Source organism: Alexandromys fortis, unplaced genomic scaffold (assembly GCF_014885135.2).
Source record: "Alexandromys fortis isolate MF-2015 unplaced genomic scaffold, M_Fortis_MF-2015_v1.1 scaffold_84, whole genome shotgun sequence".
Lineage (NCBI taxonomy): Eukaryota > Metazoa > Chordata > Mammalia > Rodentia > Cricetidae > Alexandromys > Alexandromys fortis.
Window position 1 is genome coordinate 4,039,435 of NW_026068017.1, and position 20,984 is coordinate 4,060,418.

General features: G+C 52.1%; 2 protein-coding genes across 5 annotated transcripts; one reads left to right on the plus strand and one right to left on the minus strand.

The window, feature by feature from the left end:
• Positions 1 to 5,731: 5,731 nt before the first annotated feature.
• Tnk1 (tyrosine kinase non receptor 1) lies at positions 5,732 to 13,035 on the plus strand. 2 transcript variants are annotated; one of them, XM_050162523.1, is made up of 13 exons: positions 5,732 to 5,806; positions 7,231 to 7,443; positions 7,578 to 7,648; positions 7,749 to 7,940; positions 8,064 to 8,219; positions 8,323 to 8,606; positions 8,871 to 9,144; positions 10,200 to 10,294; positions 10,628 to 10,792; positions 11,031 to 11,110; positions 11,858 to 12,147; positions 12,230 to 12,325; positions 12,408 to 13,035. In XM_050162523.1, the coding sequence occupies exons 2-13, from the start codon at positions 7,281 to 7,283 to the stop codon at positions 12,519 to 12,521; spliced, it is 1,980 nt and encodes a 659-aa protein (XP_050018480.1). In that variant the 5' UTR covers positions 5,732 to 5,806; positions 7,231 to 7,280; the 3' UTR covers positions 12,522 to 13,035. The 2 variants fall into 2 exon arrangements, with proteins under 2 accessions (XP_050018480.1, XP_050018479.1); XM_050162522.1 differs by lacking the exon at positions 5,732 to 5,806 and adding an exon at positions 5,865 to 6,254.
• Positions 13,036 to 13,122: 87 nt separating this feature from the next.
• Positions 13,123 to 18,022, minus strand: Plscr3 (phospholipid scramblase 3). 3 transcript variants are annotated; one of them, XM_050162541.1, is made up of 8 exons: positions 17,880 to 18,022; positions 17,211 to 17,379; positions 16,626 to 16,861; positions 16,500 to 16,542; positions 16,178 to 16,398; positions 15,830 to 15,991; positions 13,956 to 14,117; positions 13,123 to 13,799 (listed from the first exon to the last, which is right to left on the minus strand). In XM_050162541.1, exons 2-8 carry the CDS (start codon positions 17,215 to 17,217, stop codon positions 13,743 to 13,745), a joined length of 888 nt encoding a protein of 295 aa, XP_050018498.1. In that variant the 5' UTR covers positions 17,218 to 17,379; positions 17,880 to 18,022; the 3' UTR covers positions 13,123 to 13,742. The 3 variants fall into 3 exon arrangements, with proteins under 3 accessions (XP_050018498.1, XP_050018496.1, XP_050018497.1); XM_050162539.1 differs by lacking the exon at positions 17,880 to 18,022 and adding an exon at positions 17,594 to 17,871; XM_050162540.1 differs by lacking the exon at positions 17,880 to 18,022 and adding an exon at positions 17,594 to 17,699 and having other exon boundaries at positions 17,211 to 17,385.
• Between the last annotated feature and the right edge of the window lie 2,962 nt (positions 18,023 to 20,984).

The following is a 20,984-nucleotide window of genomic DNA, read 5'->3' on the forward strand; positions in this document are numbered from 1 at the left end:
TGAGTATGTATTTATGTATCATGTATGCATATGTGGTGCACATGTGTGTATGCATGTGTACTGAGTATGTATTTATGTATCATGTATGCATATGTGGTGCACATGTGTGTATGCATGTGTACTGAGTATGTATTTATGTATCATGTATGCATATGTGGTGCACATGTGTGTATGCATGTGTACGTGAGTATGTATGCCCAGGGGACAGAGAAGAGCATTAGGCACTTCTGTCTTAAAACAAACCACATAGAACAATCACACAAACCTAACAGAGGACTTATAGACAGAATATAAAAATCACTTATAAATCTGTGATGAGAAAAACAGGCAGAGAGGTGGTGGCGCACGCCTTTAATCCTAGCATTCAGGAGGCAGAGGCAGGCAGATCTCTGAGTTCGAGGCCAGCCATTACTATAAAGTGTGTTCCAGGACAGGCTCCAAAGCTACCCAGAGAAACCCTGTCTTTGGAAACAAACCAAAACCAAAACAACAACAGAAGAAGGAGGAAGAAGACAGCGACTTGTTGAGTCTCTGGATTCTGCTGCTACACTGTGTTCTCCAGGCTAACTGTCCTACAAGAGCTTCTGGGAGAGTCTGTCTCAGCCTCCCGTCCCACCAACGGAGTGCTGGGGTTTACACACGTGTGTCACTGCAATCAGATTTATTTTTTTTTTAAAGACAGGGTCTCGCTATCTAGCTCTGGCTGACCTGGAACTCACAGAAACTCATGCCAGGCTAAATATCCTGCCTTTTCATGTGGGTCCCAGGGATTGAACTCAGGCTCAAGTATGCTCTCAAACACCTTTGCCTGCTAAGGCATCTCCCAGGGGCTCACAGTAAGTTATCTTTATTTAAATTTTGAATTTATTTTTGTGGGTCTGGGAGTTAGTCTTGGGGCTTTGCTCAGGCTAGGGTAGTGCTCTACCACTGAGCCATCAGGTCAGTTTTGTTGAGAGCAGTGGTGTCTTACTGTGCAGACCAGGCTGACCTGGAACTCACTCTGCAGTCGGTGTTGGCCTCCAGCTTCAGCTCAGCTGCCTCAGTTCCCGAGTGCAGGGACTACGGGAGTGAGCCACCACATTCAATTAATATAAGACTTCTTAAGTCTAGTACCCTGACAAAAGGGTTATTTTTGTTCATTGGATTCCTTTCAAAACACCTTTATTAATGTCTAATTGGCAAAGTAGAAACTGTCCGTATTTAAAGTATGCGACTTGGCAAGTCTTGATGAGCACGAGTCTGTGCACCAAGGCAGCCTTCACTGCAATCAAGACGATGCAGTGACTGCCGTCTGCCCCTGAGTTTCCCTGTCTCCTCAGAAGCACTTCCTTCTTTCTGTTCCTCTAGTTCGTATTTCCTAAAGTCTTATGCAAACAGACTCATAAAGAATGTTCTCTTTTGTCTGTTTTCATCCACTCAGCATTACTGATTTTTGTTTGATTTGAGACAGGGTTTCTCTGTGTAGCCCTGGCTGTCCTGGAACTCACTCCGTAGACTAGGCTGCTCTCGATCTCAGATCTTCCTGCTTCTGCCTCCTGAGGGCTGAGATTAAAGACATGTGCCCCCACTGCCTGTAGGTAACTCTTAAAAGCATTATATGATTCTAAAGGTTGGAGGGATGACTCAAACATTATATGATATTAAATTATTACGGTGGAGTTATGGCCCAGAGGCAGAATGTCTTCCTAGTGTGCTGAAGGCCCTAAGTTCAATTCCCCTGCTCCCCCAAAACAAAATGACAACAAAAACGTGTGGCCTGAAATAAGCTGAAAGCAAATAATAAAATTGGTGCAGTTCAACGCTATTGGATTTTCTTTTACCTTTATTCATGCATTCTTTGTGCACAGAGGTCAGAGAACAACTTGCCGGAGGTGTTTATCTCCTCCCTCCGTGTGGTCCTGGGGACTGAACTCAGAGTTCAGGCTGGGTGGCAAGTTCCTTTACCTGCTGGTCATCTTGCTGGCCCTGCAACTCTATTTATAAGAGAGTCATGAGCTGGCAAAAATGATCTATAGTTTATAGTTTGTGTCTCTTTCTTTCTTGTGTTGTTTTGGGACAGAATTAGAGCCACATGCTACCACGTCCTGTTTATGCAGTGCTGGGGTCCAACCCAGAACCTGGTAAACACCCGGCAAGTCCTTCATCCACGGAGCTACAGCCCCAGCCCCCTCTTGTTTTTGACTGGAGGAGTATTTATGCACTTTATATTGTATTTCTCTCTATGTATAAGGGTGTTTCGTCTACACTCTTTTGTACCACAAGTGTGCAGGGCCCTCTGAGGCCAAAAGAAGAGGAACTCTAACAACAGCATAAAAACTATAGCAAAAGTTGTGGTCTGGGGGGTGTGGGGGGTGTGGGGAGTAGTGGTGCCTGCCTTTAATCCCAGCCACCACATAGGTCTGAGAACTGAACCTGGGTCCTGGCAAAGAACAGTCAATGCTTTTAACTGATGAGCCATCTCTTCAGTCCAATAATATCAGGTTTTTTGTTTTGTTTTGTTTTGTTCTGTTTTTCGAGACAGGGTTTCTCTGTAGCTTTGGAGCCTGTCCTGGAACTAGCTCTTGTAGACCAGCTGGCCTTGAATTCCCAGAGATCCACCTGCCTCTGCCTCCCAAGTGCTGGGATTAAAGGTCTGCGCCACCACTGCCCAGCAGTACATCCTCCTAAACCATCTCTCTAGCCCCTTAAAAGACATTTTTTTAAACACAGATTTTTCTTTTTTAAATTGTATGTGTATATGTGTTTTGCCTACGTGTGTGTCTGTGCAGTGCCTGGGTGCCTGGTGCCTATGGAAGTTTGTGATGATTTAAATGTAGGAAGATGGCTCAGGAGCAGCAGCTGCTCTTTCAGGGGACCTGGGTTTAGTTCCCAGTACCCACATCGTGGCTCACAACAATCTGTAGCTTCACATGCACACAGTAGTGGCACATACACATACATGGAAGGAAAACATCCATACACATACAAAAAATATAAAATTTAAAAAAGAAATCATGCCTTTAATCCCAGCACTTGGGAGGCAGAGGCAGGCAGATCTCTGTGAGTTCGAGGTCAGCCTAGTTTACAGAGTGAGTTCCAGGGCAGCTAGGGCTGTTATACAGAGAAGCCCTGTCTCAAAACAAAACAAAACAAAAAAACCCCATCAAAATAATAGCTGCTTTTGAGATATGTATTTTCTCAGTGCTGTGATGATTGAACCTAGGACCTCGCACAGCCAGCAAGCAACTCTCCATTGAGTACATCCCCACCTTTTCCTCACTTCCCTTTGAGACAGGGTCTCACTGTGTTGCCCAGGCTCACGGTGCAATACCCTGACCTTGGGATCCTGCCCCAGCCTCCTGAGTAGGTGGATTCCAGACCTTCGGTTCTTGGCAGGATTATTGTCTGCTGGATGGATGTGTGAACTGTGACTGTCTCATTGAGCTGTATGTTTAAACGTGTTACCGGGTACTGCATGTATGTTAGACCTCATAAAGGGCTACCACTAAACTACGTCGCACAAGATCTTCCTACACAGCTTAAGGATGACCTGAAGTGGAGATTTCCCTACCCCAGTCTCTGAATGCTGAGATTGCAGGGGCATGCCACCATCCCTGACACCATCCCTGAAATATGGTCATTTTAGTATATTCCTACTTATAAAGAAAAGTTTACTGGGCATGGCAACACACACTTATTATTCCAGCACTTAATAGGCTAAGGTAAGAGGATCTCAAGTTTGAAGCTAGCTACATAAGGAGACTTGGCCTCAAAACAGAACATAGGAGAATATAGATACAAAAAATGATGAAAATATAGTATAGTAAATATATATACCACTAGCAAGGTTGTTCTCGAGTATCATACACCGTACCCAATCCTGTGGGCTCTGTTTCTATCCCACTGATGGCACAGTGGGTTTGTTACAGGCTCACCACAAACCTATGAGTCATATGTTGGACTAATGCTTCACTTTTTTTTTTTTTTGAGACAAGGTTTTCCTGGCTGTCCTGGAACTTCCTCTGTAGACCAGGCTGACCTCAAACTCAGAGATTCACCTGCTTCTGCCTCCCCAGTGCTGGGATTAAAGGCGTGCGCCACCCCTGTCCAGCAGGTAGCTTTAAAAAATGTAAAGTCTTAGCAGGGCAGTGGTGGCACATGCTTTTAATCCCAGTACTCTGGAGACAGAGGCAGGGGGATCTCTGTGAGTTCAAAACAGCCTGGTCTACACAGGGAGTTCCAGGAACACCAGGGCTACACAGAGAAACCCTGTCTCAAAAGAAACAAACAAACAAAAAGATACCTACAAACGTCACTAGGCAATAAGAGACACTGGCTGAGAATTTTCCAATTCTGATAAAAATTGAGTTGATAGGAGAAATATAACACAATGTACAGAATAAGTAGAAAAGAATCGCTATCTAAGCATACTAGGAGAAAACAAAAATGCCAATGACATTTTAAAAGCAGGGAATAGTGACAGATCATCTACAGAGACCATCAGATTGGACAGACTGACACATTGCTTTACAACCAACACACTGTATGCCTACGCTGTTCTCGGGACTCAGAACCCCAGGATGAGTAAGCCCGGCCCATTTCCCACCCTGCAGAGCCCACAGAGTACGTGTATGACAGATGGATGTCTGGTTGGAGGACAAGAGAACCAGTAAGGAATGGTACGTGTAGAATTCCAGTGTGATTCCCCCTCACTCCCCACCAGTGCTGGAACAACCGTGCGTTTCCCAGTACACAAAGGGCTTTTACCACTAGAGAGGAAGGACGACAGCTGCTCTGCTCATCATCTAACCTTCCTTGGGACAGGAGGCGGGTCAGATGTTCAAGTCGGGAAGCTTCCTCTAAGACCCCAGAAGGAAAGGGAGCAAGCATGATCCTCTGATCCTCCTTGGAGTATTCTTCGAGATCCCTGCTGGCTGTCGAGTGCGGTGGCTTACACCTTTCATCCCAGTACTGAGGCAAAAGCATGCAGATCCCTGTGAGTTTAAGCAAGGGCTACATAGTGAGACCTTGTCTCAAAACAGTGGTGCGGTGGGGAGGAGGCTGGGGAGACGGTTCAGCTGCTCTTTGCAGAGAACTGCATTCAGTTCCCAGCACCCACTTTGGTGGCTCACACCCACCTGTAACTCCTGTTTCAGAGGACCCAACACTCTCTTCTGGCATCTGTGAGCACCAGCACGCACTCACATGGTGCCCATATATTCATGCGGCCACACAGACACAGGCTACACAGGGCTGAGTTAGAGAGGAAGGCGTCTGTGAGAGGGAAGGAGGCCCTTGGGGAGTGAGGGCTCCCAGCCTCACTTCTCGACTAGGTCCAGGACCAGAACCGACTTCTGGAGCAACATAAACACTGCCCTGGCTCGGTTCCAAAAGCATCCTGTCCCGTGGATTCCCTTCAAGAGTTACAAAATGCCTGTTAGCGCCTCTCTCCTAAAGACAGTGCCTATGTCCTGCTTAACCCATACCTGGGCCGAGTAGACGGTGCCTACTACTTGGGTGAAGTCTTTGGGGAGCGACAGCATGTGGGGCAGGCACGGGAGATGTAGGGAGAGTGGGGAACACTGCCAAGGCTGTGCAGAAAGGCAAACGGAAGGGAGGTTAACGACCGCCTTAGAGGCTCACCTGTCCAGCAAGGGGGAGGAGCGCAACCTGGGCGTCCGCCACCAAGTGCCACCAGGGAATTGGTCCTTGATTGCTCAGGGCCAGCTTCCAGGACCCGCCCTCCGCGGCCTGGGGTCCCGCCCTTCCTAAGATTTAATGCCCTCCGCTTGGGCGGCTCCGCAGCAGCCTCTTCCGGCTCTGCCAGGTGAGAGTCCGCACCTAGAAGGGGTGCCCGGGGCTGGGACCAGCAGGATCCCTTTGGGGTGCGGCGCTGGATCCCTTTCTCCAGCTCAGCATTTCCTCCCGCTCAGCATTTCTTCTTGGCTGCCTTCTCTGGTTCCTCTCTTCCTACCTGTGGTGCAACTCAGGATCTTCCTGGGCCTGAACTTTCTTCTACTCTCAGTTCCTAGGCCTTCTGGGGTGATTCTCCGTGCCTCCCACCCCACCCCCACCTGCAATCCAGGGCTTCCTCGTGGCTTAACTACAGCGGGATCAGGGAGAGGGTCAGGAGTGTAAAGGCGAACGTTTGGGCAGGCAGCCCGGACCCAAAGGCCTAGAGTCTTATTTCATAGTGGCTGGTGGGACTGCTTGGAAGCCAACTTGGGCGAAGTGACGTAGAAGAGCACCTGGGCTCTACCTGGAGCCGAGCGCAGGTGGGTGTGGGAGGACCACACACCTGGCAGCCTAGGTGGCTTTGTGAACAGTATCTGAGCTTGGCGACGGCGTTAGCCTTCAGTTAGCAGTTCAGAACAGACACCTATTTAATCTCCAGTGTTGTTATTGCCTTGGATGTTTAAGACGTGTGTGACGCTGGGTATCCCTGGGATGAGGTGACAGTAAGTACTCATTATGTGTTTGTGTTTATATGATCCTTGGTGTCTCAGATATGTGTGGTGGTATATCTAGGTATCTTTGGTTTGTGGAGAAAGTGAGCTGTTGCCTCAGGCACACCTGCTTGAGGGTGTGTGGCAGCATGCCTGCATTTCACGGCAGAATATGGAAATGTCTCGGACTTGAGACATGTATCTGATTGTCTCAGGCGTGTTTTTAGCATATCTGTAGGTGTGTGTATGTGTGTGAGTGTGTGTGTTTGGTAGTGGGTGGGAGGCAGTGTACCTCCTTTATATGTCTTCCTTTGTGCCTGAGGTATGGTGTTAGTGCACCTGGGCATCTCCAGTTTATGTGTGGCAGACAAGTTGTCTCATTTATGGGGAGGAGTGAGTGTGTGCAAAGGTGTGGCTCAGAAGTAAATGGGCAGTGTTTGCGTGTCGGGGTACGGGGGCAGTGTGGCCCAGAAGTAAATGGGCAGTGTTTGCATGTCGGGGTACGGAGGCAGTGTGGCTCAGAAGTAAATGGGCAGTGTTTGCGTGTCAGGGTACGGGGGCAGGGTGCCATATCTCGAAAGATGGTTTGGCTTGGTAGTCTGGCAGGCAGGATTCTGAGATCTCAAGGGTGTTGGGAGCAGATTTCCCAGTCTTGGGGATGGGAGCAGGTTACCAGAGGTAGGTATGTATGTGGCCGAGTTCCTCACCATGTCTGATCTGCCTCTCCTTGTGTTCCTGAGTGTTTCTGATGTGTTGAGGGTGGCAGCTGAGAGTCTGTCCTTTGTGTCTTTGGTGCCTACTATAGGTCACACATTTAAAGTAGACTGCCATCCGCCTTAGAAGTCGACTCCAGACATGCTCCCCGAAGCCAGTTCCCTGTGGCTACTTCGGCTGCTCCGGGACATCCAACTGGCCCAGTTTTACCGGCCAATCCTTGAGGAGCTTAACGTCACTCGGCCAGAACATTTTGACTTTGTGAGGCCTGAGGACCTGGACAACATTGGCATGGGCAGGCCTGGTGAGGACCCTTTGCCTTGGCCCTGCAGATTCCCCAGCCTTCTCCCAGGACCAGTTGTTGGTCCTGTTACCCCACACTCCAGACTTTTCCCCATCCCCCCTCTTCCCTAGCCCTCTAATTGTGGCCTCTTCCAGCCCAGCGCAGGCTTGCTGAAGCCCTGAAGAGGTACCGCTCGGGTGTCAAGTCTAAGAACTGGGTCTACAAGGTATGTGGTGGTGGTGGGCTGGTATTTGAGGAATGATAAGTGGAGTCGCTGGGAGGGTTAATCGGGGTTCCACACACCTGAATTCATACTCCTATTTCAGATCCTTGGGGGGTTTGCACCTGAACAGAAGGAGATGGCTCCACGCTCAGACAGTCTTCTGTGTCTCCACGAGCCAGAGGGGGGACTCAAGAGTCTGATTCCAGAGGGTGCCGTGTGCAGAGGGGAGCTCCTGGGCTCGGGTTGCTTCGGTGTTGTCCATCGAGGGCTGTGGACACTGCCAAGTGGCCAAAGTGTGAGTGTTCAAGGGGCTTACTTGATCCAAGGTGCCTAGGCAACCTGCCTCCTTCATTCAACGCCTCTGCACTGGCCCTGGCCTGTTATTCTGGGTACTTGATGGCGTTTTCCCCACCTCCAGATCCCAGTGGCTGTCAAGTCCCTCCGTGTTGGTCCTGAGGGTCCGATGGGCACTGAGCTGGGAGACTTCCTGCGAGAAGTGTCTGTCATGATGAAGCTGGAGCACCCACACGTGCTGCGCCTGCACGGCCTCGTACTGGGCCAGCCTCTACAGATGGTGAGCAAACACAAGCAGTGCAGGGCTTTCCTCATAGCCCTAGGGCTAGTTGCAACAAGAAAGACCAGTGGGGCCTGGCTTACATGGTGCTCTGTTCCTGCAGGTGATGGAGCTGGCGCCACTGGGCTCCCTGCATGCGCGCCTGACTGCCCCAGCGCCGACACCCCCACTGCCTGTGGCCCTACTGTGCCTTTTCCTGCGTCAGTTGGCAGGAGCCATGGCGTACTTGGGGTCCCGTGGGTTAGTGCACCGGGATCTCGCTACCCGCAACCTGCTCCTGGCCTCACCGCGCACCATCAAGGTGGCAGATTTTGGACTTGTGAGGCCGCTGGGCGGCGCCCGGGGTCGCTACGTGATGGGCGGGCCCCGGCCCATCCCCTATGCCTGGTGAGAGCGGTACTCGGATGGTCTGGCTTGAAGCAGGACTGGGAGGTAGAGAACAGCCTGTTGGGAGCTAGGGCGGCGGTAGTGTGTGTTGCGGGGAGGGGGTGGTTGTTAGTCTCCTAGAGGAGGCGGGACAGAGGCATCATCAGTTCAAGAAACACAAAAGGATTTCTGAGGCTGATGGGGTGGGGAGGGAATCAAGGGAGTGGGTGCACAGTGGATGAGCTGGGCGTATTCCTAGCCACCTTCAACTTGTTTTTGCTTCAGGTGTGCCCCAGAGAGCCTCCGCCAGGGAGCCTTCTCCTCTGCCTCTGATGTGTGGATGTTTGGCGTGACACTGTGGGAAATGTTTTCTGGAGGCGAGGAGCCCTGGGCGGGTGTTCCACCGTATCTCATCTTACACCGGCTGGAGAAGGACCGAGCCAGGCTGCCAAGGCCTCCTCTCTGCTCCAGGGCCCTCTACTCACTCGCCTTGCGTTGCTGGGCCCCTCACCCTGCAGACCGGCCTAGCTTTTCCAACCTGGAAGGGCTGCTTCAAGAGGTGGGGATCCCCAACTCTGCAGACACACATACATAGCCTTTCTTCCCTTTATTCTCTCACCCAGAACTCCACACAGAAGGCAAATATGTCTTGATGCCTGGAATTTGGAACTTAGCTCTGAACCAAATGAGTTAGTCCCAGCAGGAAGCTCAGAGCCCCGAGGAGGCAGCTAGGGGCTACAAAGACGCAGCCAGGAGAGGCGATATTTGCTTCTTGGCCACAAAAGAGGCTCAGAATAGAGAGTAATCGGTTCTCATGGGCGCTTGACCAGCAAAGAGAGAGAAGTTCTGTGTGGAAGGGCAAGCGGAAGTAATGGGCTGCTGTTGGGAGCAGGGCTTCAAGGAGAGGTTAGAAGACTTGGCCAGTGTGATATACTCCTCATATACATATGTATCCAGGTGTCCTCAGTCACTCGTTTTGTCCTGGAGGTAATTGTTCTTAATCTCTGTCTAACAGATGCACTGATGGGAGGGTGACTTATCTAAAGTCACACCGGAAGTGGGGGTGCTAAGAGTGGCTCCATCCACGTGAACTCAGATCTGGTCCCTAAGTCAATCTATCTACTTGTTAAAGCACTTTGGTCTTTGCTCTGAGGGAACTTGGGAGCTCCACGGATCAGAGCTGTTATTTCAGTCCAGCTGGGTCTGAGAATGCTAATAGGGACGCTACCGACAGCTGCTGGGAGGCAGAGTGAGAGAAAGAGCCCCAGAGCAGAGCTGAAAGAGAGGGCCTGGGGAGGAGTGGGCATGCCCCTGAGATGTGTGGGGGCAAACGTGTGGGCTTGGGTATGGAATAAAAGAAGTGAACAGGGTGGCTGTCCCTTGGTCCCCTTAAGTAGAGGCACGGTTTCCCTTTGTGGGTTATTGCATCCTGTGTCCAGCATGGCATGGAATCCATGTCAGCAACCCGACCCTACATTGGGTTACAATAGGGAGACGGGGATGGGGCTAAGCACAGAGGACATAACTAGTATGTATTTATTTGATTGATGGCTACAAAAGAAAGTCCTTTCTTTGAATTTCTTTTTACCCAGCCACCTTTTCCTGTCTCCACAGGCTTGGCTTTCTGAAGGGCGTTGCGTTAGGGAAGTTACAGAGCCAGGTGCTTTGCGGATGGAGCCGGGTGACCCCATCACTATCATCGAGGGCAGGTAACAACCTCAGATACCCTAGGCATCCCCAGGGGAGGCATCCCCCCAGCTGTCTTGACTCCCAGTCTCTTCATTTCCCCCCATCTCCTTGAGTCTTGGTCTTGTGGGTCTTTTTCTCTCCTCTCCACTGTACCCCGAGCTCCAGCGCTGTCCTGCCCTCCCTGCTGGAGCCCTGCCTGGCCCACAGAGCCTTTTTTGTGCTGGTGAGAAAAAGGCTTCCCTCCCTCCAGGCAGATGTGGCCGCCACAAGACAGCTTGATGAGCCGAATGTGGCCCAAGAGCAGCTGCCACCCTCCCTGGTCCCATTTTCTTCATCAGCTCCTCTTCCCACAGCCCTGACACCACAACCTGGAAGGGTCAGAACGGCCGCACCTTCAAAGTGGGCAACTTCCCGGCGTCAGCAGTGATACTGCCAGACGTGGGGGGTTCACCAGTCACCCATCCAGCCCCCAGAGCCTCCCCTGCCCGGGGAGAGAAATGCCGAGGGAGCACGGACGGGTGAGTCACTGAAGGGTAGGAGGGGACAGAGCTGGGCTGGAGGGACTGACCCAATCCTGCAACTTCTCCGGAGTAAAACCTGGGAACCGGACCAGCATGATCCAGGAGTAAGAACTTCCCCCTGTGTGAGCTTTCCCTGTGGGTCTCAGCACATGTGGGACTCATTTTCTTTTGGGGGTGGAGGAAGGAGGCCATGATGTGGGTGAACTGGAGGATGAACTGGATCTCTCTTTGACAGGGAAAGAGAGAAGGCAAAGTTCCAGGATGTAGCATCAGCACGGGGCCAGAGAAGGAAGGTGCCCCTGCAGAGGATGAAAGGTGAGTGTGGTGGTACCCAGGGTCTCAGGAACAACCTCCAATTCCCCTTCCCAACCCTGAATCCATGTTAGCATATATGTTCTCCTTCCCTAGATTCTATCCTTGGACAGTCTACCTTTACTTTAAGATCTTTTTTATTTTATTTTTATATTTTATGTGCATTGATGTGAAAGTGTCCAGTCCCCTAGAACTGGAGTTACAGACAGCTGTGAGCTGCCTTGTAGGTGCTGGGAATTGAACTCAGGTCCTCTGGAAGAGCAGTCAGTGCTCTTAACCTCCGAGCCATCTCTCTAGTCCCCTACCTTAAGATCTTTTGGGAGGGGGCGGTGGTTGAGACAGGGTTTCCCTGTGTAACAATCCTGGCTTTCCTAGAACTCCCTCTTGCAGTTCAGGCTGGCCTTGAACTCAGAGATCCACCTCCCTCTGCATAACAAGCGCTGGGATTAGAGGTGTGTGCCAACACTGCCTGGCATACTTTGAGATTTTAAGAGATTGGAAGTACCCTGATTTCCCACTGGACAGCATCTCCTGGGTCTAGTCCCAAATACCGTTCTTTGGATCCCTAGCTGCCTTGGTGCATTTGCATACCTGGCCTACTGGCTACTGTCCCACCTAACTTACAGACACCTGAGAACAAGGCCCGCTAGCTTACCTAAATATTCTTTCAGAATCATACAGTTCAGTGCAGACAGACAGAGAGCAGGAAGGTAAGCCTCCTTTCAAGTTGTTTCTTTCTCAACTCCGAAGGAATTTCCAAGAGTCTGGAGTCAGTGCTGTCCCTGGGTCCCCGACCCACAGGAGGTGGTTCAAGCCCTCCAGAACTTCGACATACGAGAGCTATGCCCCAGGGGCTCCCAGACCTGCCTCCACGCCCACCTTTTATCTCCAGCTCTTCTCAGCCCATCCAGCCCCACAAACCACGGCCTCCCTGGCCCAAATCACACAATCACCGCACCGGAGTACCTGGAGCCAGCAAAGCCACTGTCCCTTCTGGAGGCCCATCGTCAGACCCCGAGTGGCAGAGGAAGATTATAGAGGTGAGGTCTCAACTGACATGACATGGTGTTCAAAGGGCCTATAGGTTGGGACAAGAGCTAGACCAGGATTTCTCCCCCGCAGGTGGAGCTAAGTGTACACGGAGTCACCCACCAGCAGTGTCAAGTGGCACTGAAAACCTCCGGGGGAGATGTGGCGTCTGCTATCCGGAACCTCAAGGTAAAGCCAGCCCCTTCTCCAGGTTCCCTCTTCTCCTGCTCTGCCCCCTAGTGGTCAGCTTCCCTCCTTCCTGCTCCCACAGGTAGACCAGCTCTTCCACCTCAGTAACAGGTCCAGAGCAGACTGTCGGCGCATCCTGGAGCATCACCAGTGGGACCTATCAGCAGCCAGTCGCTACGTCCTGGCCCGGTCCTGAACCCTACATCCTGGGGATGGCTCCCAGCATGGAGAACCTGGCCCACTTAGAGCCTGACCTGATGGGACCGAACAGAAACCATGAGGTCTTGACAGAGGCAGACTTTCACACCAAGGGGGAGCTTCCTTGTCGTGGAGGAGGTATAGGAAGTGTGCAGGGCACCGGGTCAGGCGCCAATGAGAGTTTCCTCCGTGCCCTGCTCCTTGGCATCTGGGGGCTCTGACTGGACCAAGAAGGATCTAGTTCACTCTGCCTACATTCCCACTTGAACAGGACTTGAAAGAACAAAGCTGCCAAGGAAGCCTCTGCTCACTACAGACAACGATCGAGTAGCTGTACTGGACCATGGACCAACTGTTAGACCTGTCACTAGCTACCTCACTAGACTCCGTGGGACACCCATCTTAGACACTGACTTGCTTTGGTTTTGGTCTGGAATCACCATGGGTGATGAAAACTCAGTTTTTGGACTCAAGTATTTTTTTTTCTTTAATACAAATGCTATAGATCATGATATGGCCACGTCTAGCCCCGCTGCTATTCTCTTTCTTATATCCCACACCGGCTCTCTCTTCTTCCCCTTCCATCACATACATCTTCCAAGGTTTAAAAAGTTGCAAACTTTATATGAGTACAACATACAAAGACACAGCCTCCTTCCTCAAGCAGGGAAGGAAGAGGTTAACTAAGGCACAGGAAGCTGCAGAAAGCACCGGCAGGGCCCATGGGGTTAGGAAGTTGGCACTGGGTCCCCGCCTCTCCAAGCTACTAATGAGGAGGCGGGGTCCCCTCAAAGTGCCACCTTCTGAAGCTAAACTAACTGGCTAAGGTGACATGAGGGAAGGGTGGCGTGGCTGCCATCTTTGGTGCTGCTTGCTGTTTACCCACCAGCCCTGGATAAGTCTCCTCCTGTGCAGAGGCCCTGGAGGAAGGTGGGAAGGAGAGGGCAGGAAAGTCCAAAATCTAGTAGTGTGTGGGTAGGGGCTGCCGGGAGATGGTAAGACACAGGAAGGGTTCTCATGCATACTCCACTGCAGGCCACAGGTGAAGGAGGGAGGAGGAGAGGGAAGGGATGGGACACAATGGTCCCCACCACTCAGCCACCTGTCTGTCTGCTGCAGTGTATGCCAAGGAAGGGGTTGCCTCAGGAGGAAAAGGCCAGGGCGGGTGACCATCTTGAATTCTGGTTGAGGTGATGGTCTCCTCATACTGAGCTGGCTTCTAACTGGTGACGGCAGAGGGCCCGGCGCCTCCTCGTTTCTCGAAGAACATATAATCCTAAGGAAAGGTCACTGTCAATGAAACATCTGGCTGGGTCAGCTCCGGACCTGAAACCCACCACACACGTGCCTAGCCTAGTAAGGGCCCAGGAAGCGAACAAAGCTTCGGCTAACAGGAAAGGAACAGTAGGCAGGGAAGGGACCGACAACTCACAATGAGGAACGTGGCTCCCAGCAGCACAGCCTTCACCCTCACGTCTAGATCTAGTGGGAACTGTAGGCCGAAGTCGTCGGCATCTGTGAGGACTTCCCGGAGCAGCCCTCCCCACTGCTTGCTGATGCGGCCCACACTGCGAGATTCATCCTTAGTTTTCACCTGTTGGGAGGAAAGAAGGGTCCCACTGGGGAACACGTCTGTCTCACGTGCCTCCTGCCTCACTGGACAGTGGCACGCATGAGTTGGGTAGACTGTATCCTCAGTGGGTAGACGGCAGGGCAAACGCACCCTAGGCTGCATAAATACGCCGTGAAGACTAGAATTTAGATTTAGATCTGTTGCTTTCCAAAGGCCATGTGCAATATAACTGCATTCAGAGATAAATGACTCGCTGCTAGGCTTGCTTTGGTTACCGGTATTCCTGACATCCAGGGCTGGTGCTGTAGGCAAAGTATGTGCTCTGTGCAAAGGAGCAGAGCTGAGAGGGCCAAGGGAGGTGCCAAAGACCCTCCCAAAAGTGGGATTTTCTTCCTTTCCAGCATTGCATGTGAACCCCATCTGAAGGCTAGCCAATCCTAGCCTACAGGTGCCAACAGGCAGCCTCTGAGGACTGATTCCCACTGGCCTCTCAGCTCAGCAAGAACAAGGCAGCCATGTGGAGGTCAGTGGTGACTCAGTGACTTCCTGGTCCAGGGAAGAGAACTGAAGCGATTTCCTTCTTCACCCTCCGCATCCTCTTCCCAGCTCATCCTGCAGCTGCAGGGAATTTCCTGCAGCCTACTTCCCAGGCTCAGCGAGTCTGCCACCAACTCTGCGTTCCCGAGAGGGCAGATCAAGTATGGACCGTTCATGAAAGGGACACCGGCTCCCTGAGAACCCCACGACACACACGTTCCCATCCAGGGATCACACAGTTATCTCCTTTCCAACCAGTTCTCAGGCCAACAACTCCCTCTGACTACCAAGTGACTCACTTTCTGCAGACAACCTTAGGTGAGGCACCTCTGCTGGATGAAACCTGTTGTTTCTCCTTTATCTGAACGGAGAATCATCCCTTAAAGAACTCCGAGCAGTGCCTCTGTCTTCTAAGAGCCAAAGCATTTCCCAAGTCTCATTCTGAAATCCTCACCACTTGGGTTCTTCTGGCTCTGGATTGGTGAGAGGAAGCCACCTGGACTTCAGGGTGGCCAGGTCATTTGGACTTTTAGGTTTGCAGGACAAGTCAAGGGTTTAAGTACTGCAGGGCCTATGCTTACAGATAGGTCCAGCAGCTACATGGGCCCAGCCTACAGCAACCTTAACCACTGAAAGAAGACGAAGATAACAGTCCTCTACCTTAGATCTAGACTGGCCTCAGACTCTCCCCTAGACCTCCTACAGGGCTGCAGGGAACATTCAGCCTTGGCCTGAAGGTGATTTTTTTTTTTTTTTAGACAGGGTCTCTATAGTTCTGCCTCTCCTAGAACTCACCTTGTAGACCAGGCTGGCCTCACACTCACAGAGATCCACCTGCCTCTGCCTCCTGAGTGCTGGGGTTAAAGGTGTGCACCACCATGAAATCTTTTTTTTGCAGAATCATCAGAGTGAGGGACTTGACCTTAATCCATCCATTAGCAAGGAAGCTACCACCTTGTTTTTCTAACTACACTTGTTGATTGTTTGATTGGTTGACTGTGTACGCTCCATGGTATGTGTGTGGAGAGCGGAGGACAGTTTTGCAGGAGCTGATTCTCATCTTCCACCATGTGGGTCTCATGGCTAGAACTCAGGTTGTCAAACTTGGTGGCACAAGTGCCTTTCCCCTCTGAGCCATCTCATTAGCCCCCATCTTGGTTTATAAGAGCCTAGGAATCGCGCCCTACTTATAATACCTCAAAGTTGGTGTCTGCACCACAGCTACAGGTCCAACAAGGCCCCACAACTCGAAGCACAGTCTGGCGATCAGCATCCAGGATGGAAAACTTAGGAAGGAAGGGATGCCAGGTCTGCAGCACGTGGCCGATGGTGGTACCAGGTGGAGCCTGCACTTCCATCTGGAGAGGGAGGCAGACAGGGTTAGACAGGATACCTGGCCAGAGCTCTTCACTGGTGCCAGACGTCTTTGGGTCAGAACCTCACTAAACCTTCCCCTCCTATTAAGCACAACTCTTTTTGGGCCAGTCTCTATACTGTCTACCAACCACCTACAACCTACAAACCACAAAACCTACGCTACCCACCTCCTGAAGGCCACAAGGGCAGCAGCTGCAGCCACAGTGGAGTGGGCGGATGAGGCGGAGCACCTCGCGGTCCGCAGGGTCCGCTAGGCGGACACGAAGTGGCCGGCGGGCACCACAGCACAGACGGGCACAACAGTTGCTCTCCTCAGCTGCCTGACCCAGTTGCTGTCCGGTCCCGGAGCGAAGTTCATACCTGTTACAGGTCTCCCAACCTAGGAACGCTGTTAAGGATAACATGCTGAGGTTCAGGGACCTCACCTGCCCAGAAGAGCAACACTGTCGCAAAGATCATGAAGCCCAACTTGGTCCTCCTCCTACTCACTTTCCACTCGTTCAGCCTTCTGATGAATCAAAATTTGATCAATCTGTAAAGAGTTAAGAGAAGCGGTGACCTTATCCAGCAGCCCAAACATCAAAAGTCCTCCCAGCCATCCTTCCTCCCACTCACCTGCACTAGGAATTCGAGGCCAGAAGGCACCCCTGGCAGTGGCAAGAAAGGAGCAGGAGACCCTGGGGCCACGGGGCCTGGCGAGGGGAAGAGAGCGAAGCCGGGCGCAGGGGCCGGCACCTGGGCAGGCACTGGTGCCTGTCCGGGTCCAGGATGCAGCGCAGGCTCTGGATACCCAGCTGTCACGGGGTAGGGAGGTGGGGGCGAAGGGGCGTAGCCTTTGGGGGGTACGTAGCCTGTAGGGGAGCAGGGGTAGGTTAGAAAGTTACCTGTGGCTTTATCCTCTTCTTTCTCAGCCCAAGGGACAGGAGCACCCGAGGGAAACATAAGAGGCAGAGAATGATGGAGCGGGGCGGGGGGGGGGGGGGGGGGGGGGGGGGGGGGGGGGGGGGGGGGGGGAACATAAGAGGCAGAGAATGATGGAGCGGGGCGGGGGGGGGGGGGGGCAGGGCGGTGGCTCCCCAGGAGGAAGGGAGGGCCCCACGCAGCCAGTCTGAGCACATTCCTGGAGAATGTGTTCTGGAACACCCGGCACCCAAGTTCCTGAAGGGGGATAATGCAGACCCCAGCCTAGCGCCCACGTACCTGCCATGGGAAAGGGGAGGGGAGGCTTGGGCTGTCGGCGTCCGGGAGGCTTAGTTCTGGAGTAGAGACAAGCTCGGAAACAGCCAGACAGACACAGACACAAAGACGGACAGGCAAAGGCGAAGAGGCAGCTGCGCCTAGCGCGGGCCCAGGGTCTCTTGGGCGGCGCCTACGACTCGGGGAGAAACCGAAAGTGTCAGCGGGCGGGGCGGGGTACCTGGGACCCTGAATTTCCTTAGGGGCCTCAGGACCGCCCCCTCCCTTTGTTCTCCCATTTTCTGCGGAGATGGCTGTTGGCAGACGGCAGGTCAGATGGACCTGCGGTCAGACTGACGACCTGACCTCGAGGAAGGTCTCCCTGACCCTTCTATGGTCCGGCTCACCTGAAGCCCCCAAAATAAGCCGGGGGGGCATGCACTCCAGGGCTCACAGGCGCTGGTGGAGGCGGGCCCGGAATCTAACCCCACCCTCAGGTCACCTAAGCCCCGCCCCCGTCCCGGGCGGGGCGTCTGCGCAGAAAACAGACGCTTTTCCTCCCCCGGGGCCGCGGACCTTGGACCTTGTGCGCCTTGTTCGCAGCGGTCCCGCCCCTTCCGCTCCGACTGCAGAGGCGTGGAGATCTGAGCTGTCGGAGGGACTGCGGCCCAATCCCCACTCCGCGACCCTTACCTTCCCCGCGGGCGGCAGTGCTGCCTCCCCACCGCGTGGCTGCTCCGGACCCCGCGATCCTCCTCCCAAGGGCGGGTCGGGCGTCGCTGACGCAGCGGAGCAGCGTTCACACTCATGGGCTTCCAGAGTTGGCTCGGCGTTCTCCTACCACCGAGCGACCTCGCTGTGATCTCTCCCTGTCGCAGCGTTGACCTACTCTGGTACCTCTCAGTTCAGGTGCACCCATCACACGCGTGACAGGCTACTGCCGAGAGGGATCAATAATGAATGTGCGTGAGGTGAGGCTCAGGGAAAAACACTTGAACAGAACAGGTCCCCATTCCTCTGCATGATGGCACACGCTTGTAATCCCAGCATTCGGGAAGGGAGAGGCAGGAGGTATTAGGCCAATGAGTTCCAGAACAAGTCAGGTCAACAATAGCAAGACTCGCTAAAGACCCCCTCCCTCAAAAGAAAGCATAGTGTCTAGGTAGGTGTCGATCACAACCGAAATTGCAGTGCTTTGAAGACCGAGGCAGGAGGGTCACCATGAGTTCCAGGTCATCTTGGAAGTGAGATACTATTTAAAAACAAACAACAAACAAAAACAGCCCACCACTTCTGCCTGGATCTTGTTATCAATTATATTTTAATGTCTGAGACGAGGTGCAGGTACAGGAACTCTGAGGATTCCAGCTTTTGTCGTCCAGGAGAAACTGAGAACTACAGTGTTAGAACTCATGAGGCTGCAGGGAGGCAAAGGCGAGGAGGAGGGAGGTTCTTGCAGCAATCTCCGTATAATGAGATGGATTGGACCAGAAACCAGGGCAGTAGCGCCGGTGGTAAGTGCATTTGAGGAAACATGACTTCACCATGGCTCAGAGATAGGATGTAAGAAAAAGAGAATTGGAAGGTGAGTCACGCTTGGCTTGGGAGACCCCGCTGCACAACACAGATGCCCCTCTTGCTCTCGCCAGTCACTTCCTGCCTGCCCATCCAATCCCTGCTTTCATGGGTGTTCTTTTCCCTGTTGGCTTGTTACTTCTAAAATCCTGTGTCCTTTCCTTTGGTGACTTCTTACTAACCCTGAAAACACAGCCTTAACAGTCCCCAGAGTCTAGACAAGCCCACTTCAGTGGAAGACTGAGCATACTGGCCTGGATGGTCTTAATAACCAGGGCCGTGATTCCATTGCTGAAGTCTGCATTGTTTTCCAGTTCTTATTATTTTATGTGTATAGATGTTTTGCCTGCGTGTGTGTCTCTACACAAGGTGCACGTGGTGCCAGTGGAGGTCAGATTAGAAGGTGTTGGATCCCCCTGAAACTGGATTTAGGGTTGTAAACTACCATGTAAGTGCTGGGAATCAAACCCAGGTCCTCTGGAATAGCAGCCAGTGTTCTTAACCACTGGGCCATCTCTGAGACCCTGGAATTAGAAGAGTTTAACCTTGGGAGGTGTTAGGAAAATGTGAGCCCCAGCTCACTCACTTTAGCTTACAACCACACATGCAGAACAAGTTGCTCATTTTTTATTCTTTTCTTTTTCTTTTACTTGAGACAGGGTCTCACTATATTGCTCTGACTGTCCTGGAATTCTCTATGTAGACCAGGTTAGTCTCCAATTCACAGAGATATGTCTGTCCTTGCCTCCCAGTGCTGGGATTGAAGGCATTCACCATTATGCCTAGCTATGTAGTTCATTCCACTAACAACAAGCCTGACTTGAGCCTGGCATAATGATTTATACCTTTAATCCCAGCACTAGCACTCGGAAGGCAGAGACAAGGTCAGCCTAGTCTACATAGTGAGTGCTACAGGGCCAGACTACACAGTGAGGGCCTGTCTTTAAAGGAAAAAAACAGAAACCTGCTCAGGAACTGTCTCTATTCTTATTATCAATATCATCTTTACAGTACCCTCCTGTGTGCGTATGTGAGCATGTGTGTGTGTGTGTGTGTGTGTGTGTGTTTGGTGCTAGGAAGCCCGTCTGTGCTAGTCAAGTGGTCTGCTACTCAGCTATGTTCTAGCCCTGGGCTTCTATTTTGTTTGCCTGTCTGGGTTTATCATATTGACCTACATGGTTCAAGGCACTCTCTACCCTGTCCGGCTTTAGTAAGAGAAAGTCCATACTGTGAACCACTTGGAAACCTTGCTGTGGTTGTAAGCCTGGTGAACCAAACCATCGAGTTCCCCACTGTTGGCTTGTGCTCCCTTCAGGTTACGTAGTCCAGTCCTGTCGTGGGAAACTAACACCTACGGGAAATGCTGTGGGCCCCAAAAGAAGCTTCAGCCCAGGGACCCCTATTTTGATCCCTCCCGTATGTTCTGTATGTGTGCCCTGGATGCCTGTGCCCTTCTGTGGCAGCTCCTGGCATCCTCTCACACAGATGCATATTCTCTCTTACTGTGACCCTAAAAGTTTTGGCAAGCCAGGCCTGTTGCTCAGGCCTGTAATCCTAACACTTGAGAGATGGAGGCAGGAGGATCAAGAATTCAAGGATACACAGAGGATACACAGGAGGATCAAGAGTTCATGGATACACAGAAATTCTGAGACCAGCATGGGCTACAGGAGCCCACCTCACGCAAACAACTGATTTCGGTGAGAATGGCCCCCATAGGCTCATATTGTTGAACACTAAGTCTCCAGCTGGGAGAACTGTTCAGGAAGTGTGGCCTCACTGGAGGTGGCCTTTTGCTGGAGGCAGACTCCACCTCAAAAGCCTACCAAGTTAGCCATCTGCCTGGTGCTTGTGGATAGAGATGTGAGCTCCCAGCTACTGCCCCAGTGCCATGCCTGCCTGCCTGCCTCCTGCCTGCCTACCCTGTCAGGCTTGTCATGGACTCACCCTCTAAAACTGTAAGCCCCAAACAAACTCTTGGATAAATTGCCTTGGTGGTGTCTAATCACAGCAATAGAAAAGTAACAAAGACACAAGCCACACAAAAGCTGTTAGCACAGGAATCTGCAGCTCAGAGCTGGCGGGATGGCTCAGCAGGTAGAAGCGCTTGCTCTGCAAGACGGAGTGAGGGCTTGGGTTTATTCCCAGAGCCCAAGCCTGAAGGAGAGAACCCCTGAGGTTTGTCCTTTGATGTCCACACTACGCACACACATATAATAACAA